Consider the following 24,080-nt stretch of genomic DNA (forward strand, 5'->3'; position numbering starts at 1 on the left):
TTGCAGAGTCTAAGTTTATAACAGGGGTGTCAAACTCAGGTTGTCATGGTGATGTCACATGATATATTGGGACTTCCCCCCCCCCTTCGCTAAATCAGGTGTGGGTGTGGCCAGCGCGTGACACATCTGGGACGTGGGCTGGGAGTTTGACAGCCTTGGTCTAAAACATTGGCCTGCAAAAAATCGCTTGATTCTTGTCTTTTGTAGCCTGGGATCTGAGGTCTAGGAGATATGAAAAATTCAAAAACTCAGCTGCTTCCATCTGTAAAAGTGGGGGTGCTGCTTTCAGCCTGCCTGTTTGAATCCATAAAAGAACCACTTTTCCTTACAAGCAGAAGATCCCGAGATGGTAATGTCAGGGCAGAAAATAATTTTACAATTGTGGTGGATACAGGTAGTCCTCAACTAACAATCATTTGTTTAGAAGCTGTTCAAAATTACAACAGCACTGAAAAAAGTGACTTATGACCATTTTTTCACACTTACGACCATTGCTACATCCCCATGTGATCAAATTTCAGAGGCTTGACAATGGCCATGTATTCGAGGTAGTTGCAGTGTCCCAGGATCATGTGATCTTTTTGCAACCTTCTGACAAGCGAAGTCAGTGGGGAGTCAGATTCAATTAACAACTGTGTTACTAACTTTACAGCTGCTGTGATTCACTTAACAACTGTGCCAAGAAAGTCTGTAAAATTAGGCAAAACGTAACAACCATCTTGCTTAGCAATGGGAATTTTGGGCTCAATTGTGGTCATAAGTCAAGGGTGACCTGTAATTAGAAGCTGTTCGTACATCCTCAACATGTTTTATATAATTATTATCTACCCCTTGATGTAAATGCTTTGATTCATGGCAGAGCTGCTGCCCTTTTGTATATTTGTTCCATTTTTCTGTGAGCTACAGTCTTGTATCCATTGCCATTTTTCATTAGAATTTCATTAATGCAACAGCATAATTAGCACAAGGCTGCCTGGTGGAGTTATGCATAGCACACTGTTGTTGTTCAGTCACTAAGTTGTACCCAACTTTTCCCATGGACCATAGCATGCCAGGCTCCTCTATACTCCACTATTTGCCCCTATTCATTGCATCAATGAATACCAGATCCTAAGCTTAATTTGAAGCAGAACACAGGGATTAGTTATTTAATGGTTTAACTGATCTGTAAACTCACCCCTTAGTAATCCAGTTAGGAGTCAGTATGTTTTCACTCAGCAACAAGTGATTGAGTTAAATGTTCTGTGTGAAGAGTTATACAGGCGCCATTTGTGTCTTCCCAATCAAAGATCAACAGGAACATCTATATTACCCACATTGCCACTTCCTATATGATTCATGCTAAATGAAAGGCCAAGCTTTTTTTGGCCCATCACTCACTCAGCTGTATTTGTTGTGAGCTAAAGCAGACACGAATAAATTCCACTTCACAAGGATCCTGTGACCTGATATCATTCAAACACAGAACAGTGGGTGGGATATTTTCTTGGTTCCTAAATGCTCACCCAAAGAACACCTTAGGATTACTCTCTGAAATAAAGGACATTAGGAAACCACCTTGTCCCAGAGCTGCTTTAGCAGATCTGTGAAGAGCTGGATCACAGAGATATTCACATAACCCAGAATGAGTCATTCTTCTCTTTTTCTCTTCGGCATCATTCGCAAGCCTGTGCCTTTATTAAACTGAGGAATATATAGTTTCACAGCATGAACAGGTGCCATTTCCCCCATGTGTCTCTGCCAACAGCTTGTTTTCACAAGGGAACCTTAAGTAACCACCTTCCTTGTTTAACTCAGGATGGGGAAAGATTGTTTCTCCATCACTACTAAACTCATGAAGGCAACGGAAAAGAAGGAACAGCTGTTTGTTATGACACAGCTCACTTTCATATGTACCCATTTAACCTTGGCAGGATTTTGAAGTGTTTCAACCAAGGTGATAGTGGATTTTTTTTTGTCTAGGTTCATATCACAGAGTGGCTTCTTTAGTTTTGGCTTAGCAGAAAGTATAAACTCACAAACAACGGTTTAGACAAAGCAACCAGTTTGACACTAAATGAGTCCAGTGAAAAATGCTTCTTTTGATGCCACTTTTGATTCATCTGGGTAGGTACAAAACAGACCTAAAAGCAAGTGTTACCCCTCCCCACATTCACAGGGGCCCAGTTTTTCCTACCATGTAGTAAACCTGATTTAATGCTCCAAAAAACAGATGTGCTTCCTTTTAACCCAAATGCAATGCAGTGAGATTTGACTGAGAGGCTGCAATCTGCCTAGCAGATCTCCTGAATTTACACTTTTGGCCTTATTCAAACAGCTAATGAAAGCATCTACTCAGGGATAAAATCATGCCTATTGCTTCTATCCAAAATAAATTTCTGTGAACATCTGAAGGAAAAATTGGCATTCATAGAAAATTAGACACTTGTGAAGAGCAAGATAGTGTACATGGTGAATGCAACTATAATCTCATAAATTGGTCTTTTGAGTATATTATATTTCTCAGAACCTAAGCTACTTGTATTAGGGCATCAATTCTGAACTTCTGGATGATGTTTGCAATCCTGTCACAGACCTACTTAAGGTATTTTCTTTTCCTCTAACAGTTTCCGGTGGGAAAGTAAAGATAGAAATAGCCTTGTTTATCCAGTCTTCTCAAGGACAAACCACACTAGACTTCTAATTACATTGAACTGCCACAGGTGTCCTATCAGGGATCCCTGACATTTATCATGTTAGGTCAAAGCTAAAAGGAACATGATTATAATACTATCCACAAACACCAAAATGCTTGTGGAATATCTTTCGGTGTCTATAAACTCTCTACGCAAACCTATTTTTTTAGACCCTTTATTTAAAAAATAAATTAATAGGAAGATATTAAGTTGCAAAACAAAGCTATAGACTTTCATATAACCCTTTGTTTGGAAAAACACCTTTACCTATTAAGAAAACAGCACCCCACAAAGATAAATTTAGGGGGGCTCAGGCAACTGCAAGAAATAAATTCACCACTTTTCTTTTCAATAAATAGGCATTTTGCTATTGGTCCTCCCCTTTACAATATAGGCCCAGAATACTTTAGAAGATTGCTTGCTTGTCATGATCACCAACCACAAAAACTACAACTCTCAGAATTCTCAGACGTATGAGGAGCTTTGAAGATTAAACCACATTGGAAGCTACTTTAAAATATGATTCATATATGTAGCTACTTTAAATAGAGCACTCTGGTCTCTTACCTGGTCACATATTAATTCCCATTTCTTTTCATTATCATACTGGCTCAGAAGCTTCATTTTGTCTGGTGGCAGATTCATTGAATTCTAAATAAAAGAAAGGGGGGGGAGAAAATATTGTTTATACAAAATAATTGCATAACAAGAATTGTGATACGTTCAATCATGCAGTTTTTCATGCAGGTAGTCCTCGACTTACGACCACAATTGAGCCCAAAATTTATGTTGCTGAGGGAAACATTTGTTAAGTGAGTCTTGCTCCATCTTACAACCTTTTTTGCCACAGTTGTTAAGTGGATCAATACAGTTGTTAAGTTAGGGTTAACCTGGTTTCCCCATTAACTTTATCTGTTGGAAGGTTGTAAAAAGTAATCACATGTTCCTGGGACACTGTAACTGACATAAATACGAGCCAGGTGCCAGGCATCTGGATTTTGATCATGTGACCAAGGGGATCTTGCAATGGTCGTATGTGTAAAAATGGTCATAAGTCATTTTTTTCACGGCCACTGTAACTTTGAATGGTTGTAGGTTGAGAACTACCTGTAATACTGGAAGAAAAAGGCAAGGCAGCAAGAGAGCAATTTGAAGGTACACAGAGAAGAATTCAGTTGTACAATCATAACTTTCATCTTGATTTTTTTTCCCCCGTTCCCCAAGATGTCTCTGCTTTGAGTGTAGAAAGGAACTTATTTGATCCCTTTGTAGTGAGTTGCTCCCACAATCATGGTTTTTCTTCAGTGCTCCCACAACTTTTTCATCAAAGTTTTCTATGAAACTATACTTAATTCATTTTCTTTATATTTTACCAGACAATCTTAATGCAGATGCAGACATACTCCATGTTAAGCAATCTTCTGCAGAGGTTCTTTGTTCTGTGTCAGCAGCATCTGATACTTGGGGTGGGGGTGGGGGTTGGGGAAATTCCCCTCCTTATGATTATTTCCTCTAAGAGGTTTTTTTTTTTTTGTACTTCTGAAAGTGTTAGAATTGGTATTTTCCTCTTCTATATGGATGATGCCATTTTGTGCTTATTATAAGAGGCTCATACCTAAACATCAACTATAGAGAAAAAAAACCAGTTCTGTATAGACCCAGTGATATATAGGAAGGGGCTAGTGGACGATTGATGGGGAGAATGGAATAAATGCAGAGGCTGGGGAATCATTTCCAGAAATCATTTTAAGAGCAATTTAAAAAAAATCTGGATCCTCTAAATTGTATGATTCAAGTGTACATTTTCCCATTTTTATGTGAGCTTCCCAGAGTCTATAACTGGGACAGCAGTTGTATACTGTGAAATAAATATTATTTGGCAAAGGTCTAAGATGTTGCACATTAATTGTGTCTTTGATTTACAGCTAATATTTAAAAAAAAGGTTTCCTACATTCAGCTGGAGGTGCATTTACAAGATGGCTGGAAACATCCCCAGTATAGTTAAATAAACTCTCAACAAATAAAGTTCAGGAGCTTCTCCCACTTATTTCTACTGCACTGCAGTATGGAAATTCCATTAAATGGAAATTAAACTTTCCTTGGGATGACCTGCTAAATCTACTAATAGTCACATGGTACACTCAAAAGGCCTGGCTCATTGTACAAAAGGCCTGGCTACCCAAATAATGCTCATATTCATGGACCGCCGTGTTCCTCTTTTGCTTCAACATAAAGAACAAAAAAAAAAGAGAAGTCTTTGGCTCCTTGTGATTATGCTTGAATGAAATCAGCATGTATTTAGAGGAGATTATCTCAGTGGCAGGAAGTTGCAAGCTGGCTCTGTGTTTGGTTCTTGCAACCATTCTTTCTCAACCCAATCTGTTCTCATTTCCCTTACAACTTGCTGATTGAACCATTCCACGTAGGATGGAAAAACAGGGCCATTGGTCAAAACTGACTGGTGATGATGTGCCAATTTTCTTAACAATAGAAAAAAACTAATAAAAGTTCATATTTGTAGCTCAGGATCCTTGATGCTCTCTGAGCTTGTGCTAATTAATTGATGATGTTACCTAGTTAGGTTAATGAAACACCTGTAGGAAAGTAACCAGGCTCAGACTGCCCCCCCCTCTCCGAAACACTAAATTGAATAAAAACTTTCTTTGATCAATGAGTGACACTATCCATGTGAAAAGATTTTCTTGGCTTCCACTATGCAGATTTACCAAATCACCTACTTTGAGTTGCAATTATCTCAAATTATAATTAATTAAACTCCTACCTTAACCCTTTATCTTAGTCCTTTTGTTTGATTTGAGATTGCCTGAATATTGTCTGCAAGTAAAATGAACTATCAAGAGAAAAAAAAATGCTGAAAGGTATCAAAATTTCTTCAAGCAGCTAGTGAGATTCAAAAGTAAATCCCTTTATCTAGGCCTGCCAATTTTAATTTGCCTAATGAACATATGCTTCACTTAATGATGATTGGCTTAACAATCGCAATAAAAGGTAATAAAATCAGGCATGACTCACTTAGTAATAGAATTTCTGATCCCAACAATGGTTGTAAATTGAGGACTACCTATATATCATCTTACGAATGTAAAAAAAATAATTGAGATCAATAGTAGTATAATAAGATGAAATTAGGCTTATTTGGTCAGAAGTGGCACAGTTTCCTAGACAGTTTAAAGTTTTGCTGTTCCTACTAAAAAAAAAATGTATATTATCTCAGAGGTACATATGCTGGGGTGGAGGGGGAGAATATTTTATATTTCATTCATCTAGAGCAGGGATCTCCAACCTTGGCAACTGTAAGATTTGTGGACTTCAACTCCCAGAGTTCCTCAGCCAGCTTTGCTACCTGAGGAACTCTGGGAGTTGAAGTCACGAAGTCTTAAGTTGCCAAGGTTGGAGACCCCTGATCCAGAGGATCAGCTAATGATAAACAATTAGAATTTTATGTAACTGGGACATGAACCTATGTATGTCATCAAAAATCTTCAACAGTTAATTCCAAGAGATCTTCAGCTCCTCCTCCTCCTCCTTTCCCACTATAAATTCTGTCCAGTGATCAACTGTTTGTCTCCTTTTCCCATTCTCTCCCCAAGCGTTAATGCCCACAGCACATTTCTGGGAAATGGTAATCCAAGTTGAGGAAAGGCATTGCCACCAATGGCCAATTTGGATGACTCATTCAGAAAGGGTTTGGGATGGCTGGGATGGAAGGCTGATGAGGTTTCCAAGAGCAGCATTCCATTTCCCATGGCAAAAGTCATCCCGTTGAAGGACCGAACTTCATTTTGACCTGAAAACCAACTTTAAACCAGCAGAGATGAATATATTAAAAAAAAAAACTTTCTTTAAAATGCTTAAAAATCAGTCAATATTCACTTGAGCCTCTTTCCCAGATCTCCTCTTCACAGCAGCATTTTTCAATCTCAGCAGCTTTAAGACAATTAAACTTCATTTAGGAGAACTACGGGTATTCCTCAATTTATGATCACAACAGAGTCCAAAATTTCCATTGCTAAGCAAGACCATTATTGAATGACTAGTGCTCCACTTTACGACAATTTTCCCACAGTTGTCGAATGAATCACTGCAGGCATTATTGAATTATTTGGTTGTTAAGTGAATCTGGCTTCCTCGATTGGCTTTGCTTGCCCGAAACCAGCTGGGGAGGTTACAATTGGTGATCCCATTATCCTGGGACAGCGCAAATTTTTTTGATCACATGCCCAATGGAGATGGGATGACTATAAATGTGAAAAACAATCATAAGTCTTTTTTTTTTCAGTGCCATTGCAACTTTGAACGACCCTTAAACGAATGGTTGTAAATTAAGGACCATCTCTACTGCTTTACAAAATGCTCTGTGTTGGATTCATTATGAATCTAGATCCAACTCAATGAGTGAAGAGATGGGCTCACATATTGTGATAGGCCACGATATGGTTGGTTTTGTTTTGGCTTAGTGCAATTTAAGTTTCAAGCGCCGTAGTTTATAAACCATGGTTTATGTTTAGAGTGGGAAGGCAGATCCTAGTCCTAATATCGTGCCTTGACCTGAGCAATTAAAAAATTGAAATATAGTAACAATTCAGAGGTGATATTCAGCAGGTTCTGACAGTTCTGAAGAAATTTTGAATAGTTCAGAGAACCGGTAAATACCACCTCTGTCTGACCCCGCCTCCCTGTATTCTCTACCTCCCAAGTCCCAGCTGATTGGGAGGAAATGGAGATTTTACAGTATTCTTCTCCTGGAGTGGGGAGGGAATGGAAATTTCACAGTAACCGTCCCCTGGAGTGGAGAGGGAATGGAGCAATGGTGGGTTCCGGTACGGTGCAACAGGGCTGGGCATCCACCACATGAACGTACACAGCACACACACACACACACACACACACACACACACACACACACACGTGCAGCATGTGCATGCATACTTATTGCCCACAATGCTCCCCGACAGCAGTGCAACGATGCTCCAGCTGCACGGCAGAGCATTGCACAGGCGCCATACGCTCTGTGTGCATGCGCAGAAGCCCTCCTGAGCACTGTATTGGAATGGTCCTAGTGCTCTAGGCAGGCACGGGTTGTAACCCACCATTGGGATGGAGATTTTGCAGTAAACTTTCACTGCCATGCCCACCAAGCCATGCTCACAGAACCAGTAGTAAAATGATTTGAATCCCACCACTGGAAAAATTAATACATTTTAGCAGTGCAAATTCAGAGAGGGGTTAAAAACATAATGAAACATTCCAAATAAATGCATTCAGAAAGAAACAAAGGTCTTAAATTAATAAACCTTGAATTATTGGGGAATGCTCCATAATGGCCTCATAGATGAATCTAATACTCCTCTTTCTAATTTTCAAAATTTCTTGGATATTAGGAATATGTGATTTTGAGACTCTATGGGAATTTACATCTTAGTTGTTATTAATAGCAGCCACATTGAAAGAAACTGATGGCATTCAAATTACCAGGCAATCACAAATCTGTCATAATATAGAAATTAATAGGTTTCCTCTATCTGATATGAAAAGGAAGAATTCCAGCTCTTTTCAGAGGAAACTCATAGCAAGAAAACATATAAGGCGTCATCATTGTGTTGATGTTCATAGATCTCATATAGCATTTTCTTATCTTCCAGAGGACTTGCAATTCAGCACTATGGTGAATGCTGGCTTCCATGGCATCATTGCATAATTGCATAATAAGGTGATACAAGATTCTCTGATGTAGGAGGCCTGGAGGTTCAAATCTGGTTTGGGCTGCAATCCTAATCTAGGGACAGAACATTAGAATTGAGAGGGGCAAGCCACCTTTGGGAAGGTCTTTTCTATGAGACCTGCTCTCAGACCCACATCCCTTTCACGTTTGAAGAGTACAGAATCCTAATCAGACCCTCTTTAAATGACCTTACAGAATGGCCAGAACAATTCTGAATAAGATTATCTCTAATTCATCTTAATACTGTGCCATGCACAGATCTGTGAGTCATAATCAGAACTCTGGATTGAATCCGAGTCTACTAGCATCCAGTGCAGTAACTTCAGAATAGGTACTATATTATGGACCAGTTATAGCTTCCAAGTCATTTTCAAAAGTAGTTTAGTGTGCTGCAATGATGAAGACATATGATAAGGATGTGGCTCATGGTCACTTATATGTGGTGTTGGTTACTGGAAACCCTGTGGATAACTCAGCATCAGAAACATAGCAACTTCTGCTTGGGAGCTAGTTTGTAGATCTGTTTATTATTTTGCTGCACTGCATCTTTTAAGACATGTCCATCAAACGAAACCTCATTCAAAATTTACACAAGTGGTATGAAATAAGAGGTCCTGCCACAAATTGCTTTTGTAAATGGGTCAATTGATAAACCAAAAAGCAGGGCAGCCTAATTCACCTGTGAATGTGTCCAAAAGCAATCAGACTTAAAAGTTGTCAATTTTGATGTGAGCTGATGAAATATTATAAAAATATTCAATTGCCAAGAGTAAACTCCTGCCAAAATTTCTGTTTTCAGAAGTGAAAAAGACTTTCTCCAGATGATCAAAAGGCTTTGTAGAATTGGGAGACAATAGTATTAGTTGGTGTTTGACTTCGCTCTGATCCTTGTTTTTCTGATTATTTTCTGCTGTGTGCCCTAGGCAACAAAACCCACACCTTTTAGCCTTATTTCATTGCCTCATTTGGGTGATGAGTACTAAAAAGAAATGTGAAAAATTTTGCAATTTAGTTTTTAAAAAGGCTAATGGTTGATAGAGTGTTCAGTTAAGGAATGATTAGGATTTTTGTGAGATGGTAACACTTTTTTCTAGAGGAAGCTATTAAGCAAATAATGGTTTCTTAAAATAAGGAATGGCACAGATATTTACCATTGACTTTTGTTTAAACAAATAGTCCATTTATTGGCCACATCCAATTCCAGGAGATCCTCATATACATATACATTCTCGGAACACTTCAGTTTTCTTAAAATTTGTTGGCCCATTCTCCCTTAGTGAGATATTTTGACTGAATTTCCACTCACAAGGTGCTAAATGTCACCTAGACATAAGCTGATGTATCATCTTTTTGCTTCATCACTGTACCTGATCTGGAATCTGTAAAGCCAGTTATTTTCACTGGAAGAAATATATCGGAGGTATTATATCGCTGGAGAATACTAGAGAGGCAAATACACTTGGACTAAGTGCTGCCTCTAGGCTTTACCAGTTGGGTCTCTGGGGCTATAGTGCAAGACATCTAGAGGGCACTATGATATAGAGTAAAGGTAAAGGTTCCCCTCGCACATATGTGCTAGTCATTCCCGACTCTAGGGGGTAGTGCTCATCTCCGTTTCAAAGGCAAAGAGCCAGCGCTGTTCAAAGATGTCTCCGTGTTCATGTGGCCAACATTCAAACTGCCGAACTACTGAACTTTCTGATCGACAAGCTCAGCATCTTAGCCACTGAGGTATGGTATCCCATATACGATATAGAGTAGTGTTTTTCAATCTTGGCAACTTGAAGATGTAGGGAATTCAACTCCTAGGATTCGCTAGCCAACAGGGTTAGCTGAAGTATTCTGAGAATGAAAGTGCCTATATCTTAAAGTTACCAAGATTGAGAAACACTGATACAGAAATATGTAGGCCTCCCAAGTACTGCCATATTTACCAATATTAGATTGTCTTCTATATCTATTAAAAAGTAAGGTCTCCTGACTCCCAGTCATGTTCACATAATTTATTGGACAGCTATATGAAACTAGTTCACCATTGATTTTTCTTGGGAATACTTCCAGTTTACAATATAGCCCTGGAATATCTGGTGACATTCTTTCCTCTCCCAAATACCAATTAAGTCCAATCCAGATTATTCTTGAATCAGCCAAAGTCAGCTACCCATTGATCATATGCAAACGAATGCAAATCCTAAAAGGTTGTTTTTGTAAAATACATGTAATCCTCTATTTATAGCAGTTTATTTAGTGATCATTCAAAGTTACAACAGCACTGAAAAAAAGTGACTTTCAGTGACCATTTTTCATATTTACAACCATTGCAGCATCTCCATAATCCCATAATCAAAATTCCGATGCTTGGCACCTGGTTCATATTTATGATGGTTGCAGCATCCCGGAGGTCACCTTCTGTGACTTTTGACAAGCAAATTCAATGGGGAAGCCAGATTTACTTTACAACCATGTTAGTAATGATTCACTTAACAACTGTGGCAAGAAAGGCTATAAAATGGGGCAAAACGCACTTAACAAATGTCCCACTTAGCAGCATAAATTTTGGGCTCAATTGTGCTCATAAGTCAAGGACTATCTGTATGGTGCTAGGCCACCTATGGTGAACCCACTATAAAGGGAGGAATCTTTGACACAAGGGTGTCCCCCTGGAAAATGAAGAGCAGACAGAAAAGGTTCCTTGAAAGTAAGATACCCATTTCCTGAGCCTCCAACAAATCTACCACAGCATATTGTTTAGGAAATTACTTACCATGTTTTTTGGAGTATAAGACAAAAAGGAGGGTGAAAATCTGGGTGCGTCTTATACACTGAATACAGCATTTTTTAGCCTCCCGACACACGCACACACACCCTGCACACCCAATTTTTGCAAAAATGGACATGCAGAGGGTTTGAAAAATGGGCCGTTTTTGCCCCCTGAACCCCCTAGGAGCACTCTACAAGCCTCCCAAAGCCTATGCATGTCCTGTTTTGTTTTGTTTTTGCAAAAAATGGGTCTGTTTTCACGAAAAAAAACGTGCTGTTCCTCCCCCCCCCCCCCCGGCCGCCCTCAGGAACACTTTGCAGGTTTCTCAAACTCTCTGCATGCCCTGTTTTTCACAAAAAAAAACAAGGCATGCAGAGGGTTTGCATGCCTGCAGAGTGCAAAAAAAAAATTTTTTTTAAATTTACCTCTTCCAAATCTTTGTGCGTCTTATAGTCCAAAAAATATGGTAACTATTATGATAGGTGCCTAGCTATTTTTCAAAATTCTCTTTTAAAGCGTCATGGAACAGAGCACTCCTTTTAAAAGGATGAACATAATCTCCTTAATTTCAAATTAGCCACCCCAAACCACTGCAGTTAACTACTCTTATTCCTCCTCTGCCACTGATTTCTTTGAGGATCTGTTCCTTCGACTTGAAAATAAATCCTGTCCCCACAATCACTGGTGCATGATTTGCTTTCATTATTCTTGTCAGCACTTCTCAGGATCAGAACATTAAGAAATAAAAACAATATCATTCTTCTATGGAGATGCCATTGACCTCTTCTCTACACCGTAGTCCAAGGGCAGAGACTGAATCAAATGTTTCCAAAAATAAGAGAAGGGATGTGGCGTGAACATTAGGAAAGACTTCTTGATGACATGAGATTAGAACAAACTGCTATTTTATTTTTAGAGATTCTTAAAACAAACGCCTGGGTCCATAGTACATCCATAGTAACACTTTAATCTGGGGTGCCTATATATATATATATATATATATATATATATATATATATATATATATATATATATATATATATATACACACACACACACACACACATACATACATACATACATACATACATACATACATACATACATATATATGTTTTTTTTTAATTTGTGCTGATAAATAAATAAAGGGGAGACTAGTATAGATCTATTTCAAGCTATTTAGCTCTCATCAGCTAGCCATACCCTTACTGGGATTTGAACCTGGGCTAAATTGCATACTATAATATATATATATAACTATAACTAATATATTTAGTTAGTATTATTTTAATCATTGAATAGGTTTTATGATGTAAGACACGTAAAGTCACTTGCTACACAGACTGAACACAACTCCAGGTTATCAGCACTATTCTCCAGAACCATGGTAATATAGTTCTTAACTTACAAACAGAATTGAGCCCAAAAGAGCCCAATTGGCTGTGAAACAATTGTTAACTGCCTCTTTTTATGAAATTTCCTATCCTAGTTGTTAAATGAATGACTGCAATAGTTAAAATTAATAACACGGTTGTTAAGTGAATCTCGCTTCCCCTTTGACTTTGCTTGTCAGAAGGTCACAAAAAGGGATCACATGACCCTGGGACACTGTGGCTGTGTCATAAATATGAGTCAGTTGTCAAGTGTCTGAATTTTGATCATGTGACTGTGGGGATGCTATAATGGGCATAAGTGTGAAACACGATTATGTCACTTTTTCCTGTGCTGTAGTGTAGTAACTTCAAATGGTCAAGGACCATCTTATGTATTTCTTGGGATGGGTGTTAAAATGTGTGCTGCAAGATAATCTAATAGATTTTGAAAGATCAATTTTCTGTCAATGAGGACTGCAATAAATTGAAATAACCTAGGGAACAGAGAAAACATTTTTGTATTGTTTTGACTCCCACAATTTGATTTTGAAGCACCCTGCCCATTACTGCTTCAAATATTTGTGGGCCTATTTCTATCTCTCCATTAAGAATCTCTTTAGTATCTCACGGCCTTCTCCCTGTAAAGGTACTTATTTGAAGCCATTTGCCAACTTGAAATCATCAGTTAAGTGTTTTTACAATGAGCTTAATGGATCCAACCTCTTCCCACTTGTCCTTCAGGTTTTTTTAAATATCAGACTTGTTTACCTACTTTTTAAACTACTGTATATTTATAAATAATGGTGAGGGGGAGAAATGCGGGATTCCTACTGCCATTGAGTGGTTTGAAGAAGTCTGGCTTGCACTTTCTTTAGGTTAAAATTTCCTTTAGAGAATAATTCATTGTAGCCTCTCATTTATTTACATCAACATTCCCCATTCTGAAATTCTAATCTTATTAAATACATTAGCCAGGAATTTGAGAAGTTGCAACTTCAACATTATTGAAGGAGCCAGTCTTGGGCTGAAAGTTTGCATCTTTTAAGACCCAATACTTAAAAGAAATGAATCAATAAATGAATCTGGGCAAAAGAGATGGCCACAAGTTCCCCAAAATCTATGAAAACTTTCAGCCATATCATATGTTTTAGATAGGGGAAATTTATAAACATATTAGTTAATGTTTTGGTTTGTGTGTGTATGTGTTTGTGTCTGCCTCTCAGTGTTGGCTCTTGGTGACTGCCAGGACAAATTCATGCAGTTTTCTTGGCAAGATTTTGTAAGTAGTTTGCCATTGCCTCCTTCCTAGGGCTGATACAGAATGACTGGCCCAAAGTCACCCATCTGGCCTTGTGCCTATGTTGTCCCTGTGGGTTTTATCCTGCTAGCTGTGACCGACTTTAAGGGGCAGTGCTCATTTCTGTTTCTTCAACCAAAGAGCTAGTGTTGTCAAGACATTTCCATGGTCATGTGGCATGATATGATGGCTCAACAGAGAGCATACGGTGAAACATGGAAAGATGTTGGCTTCCCTGTTTCTAGCTTGATGCCTTAACACTGCACCAAACTGGTGCAGTATGTATCAAGTAATTTTTCTAATGCCACTTATTTCTTTATCCTGACCATGCTCAACTTTTAAACTATGGACTCTGATAAGGCTATAAAAAGCTTCTGGTGACCTCTAGCCTTCAAAAGATTGAAATATTATACAGTAACATATTAATTAATGTTTACATAGCCAAAACTAAGTCATGGCCTCTAAGATTTGCATGGATCTATCAACAGCCAGTAAAAATCTACTCAATTCTACTTGTTTTATAGATTTGGCTTGCCCAAAGTCTTGCAGAATCTTAAATGAAATTCTGAATGACAGTTTCTGGGCTAACATCCCAATTTCCAGCCATCTAGGATTATCGATGGACTCAGCCATCTAGATTCTGCAGTGACAGCACCATTCTTAAATTAACTATTCAGAAGGGGAACAAAAAAACAGCATTCACTATTTTCCCTTAGTTTTCAGCTTCTTTCTTATAAAAGTAAAAGATTTGTCCCTTACAGAGCTGCCCATATTTGCTATCACAACAAATCACAAATCAGGCCTGGGTACTTGCATATTAAATAACTTTAGTGGAATCTCACTTTAATGATACAAATTAGAAAGTCTTTAAGGGATCATTTCTCCAATAGACTCTAAGAATTAGATTTCCAAAAGAATTCCCTTATGACTGAATATAAAAAGGATCAGAAATTGTTTAGAAAGTTTAGCAATCTTTGCAATATGAGATGAATTTTACCTTAGAGGCAGGAAAGTTGCCTGAGACATGGAAAAGTACATATATAACATTAATACAGAGAAGAGCAACAAAGATGATTAGGGGACTGGAGACTAAAACATATGAAGAACAGTTACAGGAACTGTGTATGTCTAGTTTAATGAAAAGAAGGACTAGGGAAGACATGATAGCAGTGTTCTAATATCATAGGGATTGCTACAAAGAAGAGGGAGTCAAACTATTTTCCAAGGCACCTGAGGGTAGAACAAGAAACAATGGATGGAAACTAATCAAGGAGAGAAGCAACTTAGAACTGAGGAGAAAGTTCCTGACAGTTAGAACAATTAATCAGTAGAACAGCTTGCCTCCAGAAGTTGTGAATGCCCCAACACTGTAAGTCTTTAAGAAGATGTTGGATAACCATTTGTCTGAAATGGTATAGGGTTTCCTGCCTAGGCAGGGAGTTGGACTAGAAGACCTCCAAGGTCCCTTCCAACTCTGCTATTGTATTGTATTCACAAAGGCACATGCAATGGAATTTCATCTAAACTCTGCAATACAAAAAGGAACAAGGCAGGATTGTCCATTGTCTCCTCTCTTGTTTATTCCAACTTTAGAAATATTAAGCAGAGACATAAGATGAGAGGAGAAGATTTAAGGATATAATTTTGTAAAACAAAACACCTTATCAATTAAGAGCCTTTGTAGATGACTTGGTTCTTATCTTCAAGGACCCTTTAAATGAAATTGAAACTTTAATGGGAAAATTAAATGAATTTGATGCATTTGCAGATTTTATGATCAATAAACAGAAAGCAAAGATGTTAACAGAAAATATGAATACCCTGATAAAATAGAATTGATGAATAACATGGGTTTTAAGGTTGAGAAGATAAAATATTTGAGTATTAATATATGATCTGTATGTTGTTTCAAAATAACTATGTTAAGACTTGGATTGTAATAAACAAATAGATATTAAGATGGATGAAACCACAACTGTCATTGTTGTGAAGAGTTTCTGTGATTAAGATGAATGTCTTGCTTAAAATGATTTTTTATTTTTATTTTAGACAATACCAATTTTGACATCTAATGTACAATTTAAATAATGTCCAAAAAGACATAACTAAATTTATATTGTATTGTATTGTATGGCAGAGGGAAAAAATACTGGTAATTTAAATAAAAGACACTGCAAGAGGCAGAAGAAAAAGGAGAATTGGGCTTATCAGATTTGAAATTATATTTTGCAGCCTACTGTTTGGTCTGGATGAAATAGCGGATGTTGCTAAGAAACAGGAAGCTTTTGGACTCAGAAGGGCATGGTTTCATATTTGGGTGATATAAATATCTATGGTGTAACAAAACTGGGGTTAATGTAGATTTAAAAATTGTTTTGTTTGATGTGCCATAACAGATATAAATCTAGGCTGCGACTGAAAATACCTTTGTGACTCTCTGCACAGAAAGTATTTTACAGAAATTATCACTAAACACAAATGGTTGATTTACTCTGATATATTAGAATTTTGTCAGGAAGGATGTAGAATTTTTCTTCAGAGAAGAATTAGTGTTAGAAGTATATGTCAATGATATCTTGTATGTACAATTGTCCTAAAGGTGCTTTTTGGTTTTTAAAGGGAACTACCGCATTTTTCAGAATATAAGACACACATTTTTTCCTCAAAAAAAAAAAAAAAAAAAGGCTGAAAATCTGGATGTGTCTTACACATCGAATACACCAATTTTTGCCTCCCGAAGCCCCGCCCCCTTCCCAAAAATGGCCTTATGCAGGCTTTCAGAGAGCTCCTGGGGGCTGGGGAGACCAGAAATGAGCAAAAAATGGCCATTTCCCTCTCCAGCCCCCAGCAGCACTCTATAAGCCTCCATAAGGCTATGCATGTAATTTTTTTGACAAAAAAACAGGCCCATTTTTGTGAAAAATGGGCCGTTTTTTGCTTGTTTTTGGCCCCCCACCCTCCAGGAGCACTCTGCAAGCCCCCTCAGGCTATTCATGCCTTTTTGTAAAAGGGAGGGGGGCATTTTTGGGAGGTTAGCAGAGTGCAGAAACTTTTTTTTTCCTTTTGGAAAGCTCTTAACTAATTGATGAGAATTACATTGATCAAGTGCTGTGCCAGCAGAAACAAAGTCTTAGGTGCTGCAGATTGTCAGCAATTTCATTCTCCAGCACATGGATAAATACACCTGGAAACATCTACCTACCTACCACTCATTCTCTCCCTATATACCTACTGTATTTCTCTCTCTCTCTCTCCCTCCCTCCCACCTACCTACTCTCTCTCTCTCTCCCTACCTACTATATTTCTCTATCTATCTACCGATGTACCTACCTACTCTCTCTCTCTCTCCCTCCCTATCTACTGTATTTTTCTCTCTCTCACACTCTATTTCTATCTATCCTACTTACCAACCTACCTATTCTCTCTCTCTCCCTATCTACTGTATTTCTCTCTCTATTTCTCTCTCTCTCCATCTACCTACCTACCTACCTACCTACCTACACACACACACCCTCTCTCCCTACCTACCTATTGTATTTCTCTCTCTTTCTCTCCCTCTCTCTCCCTCTATCGACCTACCTACTTTTTTTATTTGCCTCTTCAAAACCTTGGTGAGTCTTATACTCTGGTGTGTCTTATACTCTGAAAAATAATGGTAGATTCCGTTTTCCTTGAGGACATTTTGCCTCTCATCCAAGAAGTTAAATGTCTTCAAGGAAAAAGGAGGTCCATTAAAGTATGTTTAAAAAAAGGGGAAAAAAGCACCTTTGGGACAACCATGACCTGGACTGAGAATCTCCATAGATGTGTATGCCTAATTGTTAGCTTTAAAGTGGTTAAAACGGTGCATGGTTTTGAATGACATAAGACTGAATTCGAAATGGAACTGGATGAAAATTATAGCAATAGCAATAGCAGTAGACTTATATACCGCTTCATAGGCCTTTCAGGTCTCTCTAAGCGGTTTACAGAGAGTCAGCATATTGCCCCCAACAATCTGGGTCCTCATTTTACCCACCTCGGAAGGATGGAAGGCTGAGTCAACCCTGAGCCGGTGAGATTTGAACCGCTGACCTGCTGATCTAGCAGTAGCCTGCAGTGCTGCATTTAACCACTGCGCCACCTTGGCTCTTTAAAGTTATGAAAATTATGATTATATTACTACTAAATGTATAAACTTTTATTGACATACGAAACAAAAGGACAAGTGAAAGAATACAGAATAAAATGAGCTTAAAATGTCACAGATAGTGTATCTATGGATAAATGAGAGACTATGTGCTGTAAGGTCTGAAATTTATGCTATGTTATAGTCTTAAAAGAGAATTTTTATAAAATGCTACCTCTTTGACACATCACTGAAACAACTGACTAGAATGTATAAAGGTTCTTCAAACTTATCCTGGAAATATAACCAACAAGTAGGGACATTTTATCACTTGGTAGACATGTAAAATGCCAGAAAGTTTAGACTCAATTACATATAACAAATACAGAAGATTTTAAAAAGTCATATACAATTGACTTTTTGAGATTTGATGGATAAGCAGCTGGCGGGGGGGAACTATGGAACATTGTGATAAACTGTAGCAAACTGTTATATTCACAAAGGCGGAAAGATTTGATTTTACCCTAAATCTTTGAGCGATGGCCCTGAAAATTGCAAAGTTTAGACTATCTTCAACATTACCTCTTGTTTTTATTTCTCAAGCTTAGGAAGATGTGAAACTCATATGTTGATGTTTGGAACAGTCTCTTGTAACTGATGAGAACAAACAAATTGTAATATAATCTATGTAAGACAGAGTTGTTGCAAAGAAAAAAAATCTAGCACTCTGGAGGAAGATTTACAATTGGGTTTAGGTAATTTCGATTCTCACTGATTCTCAGTGCCATTTCTGAGTGAAATCTAAAATGTCTCTTAATCTCTGGTACCTTGAATGAGGTGGGACCAAATTACTTGTATCAATCCAAGCCAGCCCATTCTGCTCTAAGATCTGTAGTGGAAGCTCCTATTTATTGTTCAATGCCAAAACTGGTCCAATTGGCAGAAGCAGGGTAGAAAGTTTCCCTTGAGTTCATTACCATTCAAGGTTCATCAATCTCCCTAATTACAGACCTTGGAGGCCTTGGCCCTAAATTTATTTTTCTATAGTCTTTTCTTATGCATTGGTTTTCAGTTATCAGTGTTCTTAAGGGATATGTTTTATTACTCCTGGCTTAGTGCAAAACAATGATTTGCAAGATAAAAAGGAAATAACAGCTGTGGAAAACTGGAAGAGGGGAAGCAGAGCAAGAAAGCACATATTGTTAAGCACTGAGATAGCAGTATGCTTGGAATAGGAGAAATGTTATAGAAATCCTGCTCCTTGTAATGTTTTAAGTTTATATGCTAGAATAAGATTTAAGAAATAATTACAAGTTGATAAATATCAATATTGGAGATGTGATGTCAACAATGCAAGAGAAGTAGAATGAACTATTCCCAACCCCTATGCCTTTCTTTATATTCATTTTACCTGTTGTCTGTCAATTAACCCTGTCAGGGCTCCACGTTGTTGTATACTGGTAGGACTAAGAGAGTAGATTCCCTTGCTAATATAGTTAGATTTTTTTTCCTGAATTATTTTACAGAAATGTTTTCATCTCTTTTCATATTCAACATACATCTGTTCACTATAGCTGGAAAGAACATACAAATGCTAAAGCATAATAGCAAACAGAGGTTCCGCATCACTTCTTTTTCTAAAAAGGCCTTTTCACTCCAAACCCTTTTGAAGGGATTTGGCACAATTTTGGCACAGTAATACTAACACTAACTAACTAACTGATAATTTAGTATTGGACTAGAATGGAAGAGCGAGTTTGGTCCAATAGTTAAGGCACCAGACTAAAAACCAGGAATCAGTGATTTATAGTCCCACCTTAAGGCATGAAAGCCATCTGGGTAACATTGGGCCAGTCATACTCTCTCTCACTCCAATCCACATCACAGGTTCATTGTTGTGAGAAAAATATGAGAAGGAAAGTGTATTAGGTATGTTTGCACCCTTGAGTTATTCATAAAAATAATAAAGGCAGGATAGAAATATTATTTAAAATTATTATTTATAACACCTGAATATTATTTATTATACCTTAACCTATTGTTAAGGTCTCTGATAAGCTCAAGAGAATCAAAGAAATGTCAATAAAATCAATAAAAAGTAAAGATAAAGAAGTAAGTAAGTACAAGGACGTGAGGGATCTCTCTCTCCTTCACCAAAGGCCCAGGTGAAATACATTGTCTGCAAAAATGTTTTGAGGCACTCAATTCTTTACCTCTCAGTTTCTGCCTTTTCTAAGTTTACAGTTGATGGATTTGATAGACCAAAAGACTACCTATTGAGCAGGACAGCCCTGCTGGGAACTTCATACAAAAAAGTTGCTGGGTCTTGAGGCCTCCTATAGGAGGCACTTTCTTTCTGCACTACACTGAAATGAAAGTACAGTTTTGGGTGTGTTCATATACTGTATGTAGCACTTGGGCACTGTGAGAAGACATCAACAGGAAGTGGGTCTTGTTATGAAAGAAAAATGTGGCTTCCTAGCCAGATTTTGGCCCCCAAATTGTAAAATTAAGAGGTACGTTTGCCTCTGAACTCATTATTTCCACTTCACAAATATGACAAATTATTGTTAATAAACAAGTTTCCTAGGAATGTTTTTATCCATATGGAGCTCTGCATACAAATTACAAACAGGTTTAAATAACAATAACAACAATAATAAAAATAATGACTTTGCAAAAAACTACCTTACTTAGAATTGCCTATAAAGCTCTTAGGACTTGAACTGTTAAGTTTTTACAAGTTCCAGACTATGAATCGAATTGAAGATTAAATCTTAAATAACAACAACAACAACAACAACAACAACAACAACAATATGGTTGTATCAATAGAAATAGGAGCCTTTGGCACAGTACCCATGCCTAGATACATGGAAATTTTGAACTTATCAGACCTGAATATTCTTGTTTTGCAAAAACCCACCATATCTGGAGCTGCCTATGTACTCAAATGTTACATTAACAGCTCTTAGGTCCTTGGTTAGGGCTTGAATTGTTAAATTTCTACCAGTCCCAGACTGTGAATCAAATTGAAGATTAAATGAACAACAACAATAATAATAGTAGTAGTAGTAGTTGTAATAGTAGTAGAAGTAGTAGTAGCAGTAACCGAAACAGCAGCAGCAGTAGTAGTAGTAATAGGCGTCTTGGGAGTGATCCCAAAACAACTGGAGCACCACTTGGATGCAATCCCAAAACAACTGGAGCACCACTTGAGCACCATTGGTATTGACAAATTAGGCATTAGTCAATTGCAGAAGGCTGCCTTATTTAGATCAGCTTCCATCCTGTGACGATATCTGTCACACTGTCAAATATCCAGATTTGCCTATCCCAGTTCCTTGGTAAGGACTTGCTAGGTAGACAAAAATACCAACTCCAATCTGAACATCTGGCTGAGGTTGCAATAATTAAAGGAGGAGGAGGAGGAGGAGGAAGAAGAGGCTAAATTCTGGCTGCAAAAAGCCAATCCTTAAGAACAAATGCTTATAAGGCCAGGATTGAGAAGGTGGCAACAGATAATGCTGCTTCTTCAAAGTTAGTTGTTGCAAGAAGATTGTAGGTCAAGGTACCAGCAATGGTACATTGGAATATCTGCAAGCAAGAACTGTTTAGGCTTCCCTAAAGGCTCCGGAGGACAAAAAACAGCCCTATGGACAAACTGCAAGTCTGGTTTGTCTGTAGGGCTGTTTTTTGTCCTCCGGAATCTTTAGGAGCCTTCAGGAGGCTTCCCAGAAGGCTCCGGAGGGCAAAAAAATGAACCTACAAGCAAAGTGGAAGTCACATTTTTTGCCCACCGGAGCCTTCAGGGAAGCCTCCTGAGGGCTCCAGAGGGATAAAACTGTCCCTATGAGCAAACTGGAAGTACATTCCCAAACTTCCAGTTTGCCCATAAGGCTGTTTTTTCGCCTCTGGAGATGAAAAATGATCTCAAAAGAAAGCCAAAGTCAGCTGGCCAGCACACGCATGCCAGTAGTGGGTTTCAAAAATTGTTCGAACCTACTCTGTGGGTGTGGCCTCCTTTGTGGGAGTGGGTTGCTGCCCATGTGACTGGATGGGAGTGGTTTGCCGCTCATGTGACTGGATATGAAGATGCCGACAACACTTGTCAGAACCACCTTAAATTACTTCACACACAGCACTGGCATGCATAAGAATATGTGTAAACTTGTTTTTTAAATGGCATTTTTGGTTTGCGTTAAAACAACTTCAATACACACAATGTTCTGATTGCACCACAAATGCAGTAGTCATCCTTACCTTTCACAGAGGCACTGAGTTTTAGAAATATGAGTATGATAGTGTAGAATAATCATATCCAAGGACCAGTGGTGGGTTTCAAAAAATTTTGGAACCTCTTCTGTAGGTGTGGCCTGCTTTCTAGGTCCACTGGTGGAACCTCTTCTAACCAGTTCGGTAGATTTGACGAACCGGTTCTACTGAATAGATGCGAACTGGTAGGAACCCACCTCTGACGCATGCGCACTGGCCAGCTGACAGGGCAACGCCTCGGGTGCCTTAACAAATGGCTCCATGTGCTATCACGGCTCTAGGACATTAGAATTCAAACAGGCAAGCACCTATTCCATAATACTCCAGACTTAGTAACTGTGGATAAGAAACATCTTGAAAATCATTCTGAGAAAATACTGGAGAAGTGACTCCTGTAGAAATCATTTTACAGGAAGAAATGAGTGACATTGGCAGGGGTTTGAATCTGCTTTACTTTTATAGTGTTACTCACACACTGTATTCAGCAGTTAACTTACCACTTTTGGCCTTTTTGCTTCTGGAACTACAGAATGCGTGCCTAATTGAATGTTTAATAATAATTTTTAACTAACAGCAGCATTAGAAAAAAGATATACAATTTCTGCCGTTTCTGATGAACTATACAATTTGGACAAAAATTGCACTGATTTTATCTATCAAGCTAGGTAGGAACTTAGAGAAATTGTTATATTATACTATATTATACCTATATCTGTAAGTATTACTATATGAAACTATGATTTTAAGTATTAATGCTACTATGCTATACTATGCTATGCTATGCTATGCTATGCTATGCTATGCTATGCTATGCTATACTATACTATACTATACTATACTATACTATACTATACTATACTATACTATACTTACACCTATAAATATTACCATCACCTATACTGTACTATACTGTAATGTAGTGTATATTGCTAGTTTATATATTATATAGCACATATTGTTACACTCTACCATAGTACGGTAAATATTTGGGATCTATCCAACTGTGTTTCAATTGAAGTTAGGAAGTTAAGTATTGTTACTGTACCATAAACTAAACCTTAATTCAAATGAGACACAGGTGCAGCCTGCTGCCCTCCCTTCAACATTTTATGTATACAAACTCATCCTGTTATGAACTGCATACTTGCTCCTATACTAGATGCGATCCCTAAGTATTCTCCATTCAACAGGTGTATAAATTAAGAACAAGCGCTAGGCCTGGAAACAAGAGATAATACCTGGTATAAGGTCATATGTAGTTTCATAGACTTACTACACAGGTACTTAGTTGTTAGATCTATCTACCAGATCCACAGGTCTATTCACTGATTGCATCTGTTCTACATGAGCCCATGGTGATGTATGCTTTTGATGCATTCCCATCTGGACATTTAATGTGCAAACTTTGCTGATCCAGAGTAATGTGAATGATCTGTATATGAGACTTGTGTGACTCCATTTAAACAAATCCAATAATTACTCACTTGTTTCTAGAAGGTTTGAAGGCTCTTTCTGCTGCTTAGCTTATCTGAGTACATTGTCCCACAGAAGTCTATCTGGGCTTTAGGATAGTTGAGGAAACAGCCTTCTTTCTTACCTTATCACAAAATCAGCCATATGAGACCTTCTCAGTAGGTGTCAATGGAGTTTAGACTTTTCAGCCATTTTGCCAGTGAGCAAAGAATAGTTTTTTTTATGATTGTTACTTATAATTCTTTTATCTTTAATTTTCTTACTATTGGTCTGCCAGTTTTTTAGAGATGGGCAATGAGATATAACTCAGATCACTATTGTTTCCACTTTTTTTACTTATATAGTGTAACCCAACTTGTTGTCCTTTCCAAGGT

At 37.9% G+C, this 24,080-nt stretch overlaps 1 protein-coding gene across 1 annotated transcript in view; it reads right to left on the reverse strand.

Moving 5' to 3' along the window:
- The window catches only part of FMNL1 (formin like 1), a 92,610-nt gene that overhangs the window by 52,127 nt on the left and 16,403 nt on the right, over positions 1–24,080 (reverse strand). Inside the window, exon 2 of the mRNA XM_032237886.1 lies at positions 3,243–3,326. Coding sequence (XP_032093777.1) covers positions 3,243–3,326 — 84 coding nt within the window. The remainder of the gene's footprint in view (positions 1–3,242; positions 3,327–24,080) is intronic.

Source organism: Thamnophis elegans, chromosome Z (assembly GCF_009769535.1).
Source record: "Thamnophis elegans isolate rThaEle1 chromosome Z, rThaEle1.pri, whole genome shotgun sequence".
Taxonomy (NCBI): domain Eukaryota; kingdom Metazoa; phylum Chordata; class Lepidosauria; order Squamata; family Colubridae; genus Thamnophis; species Thamnophis elegans.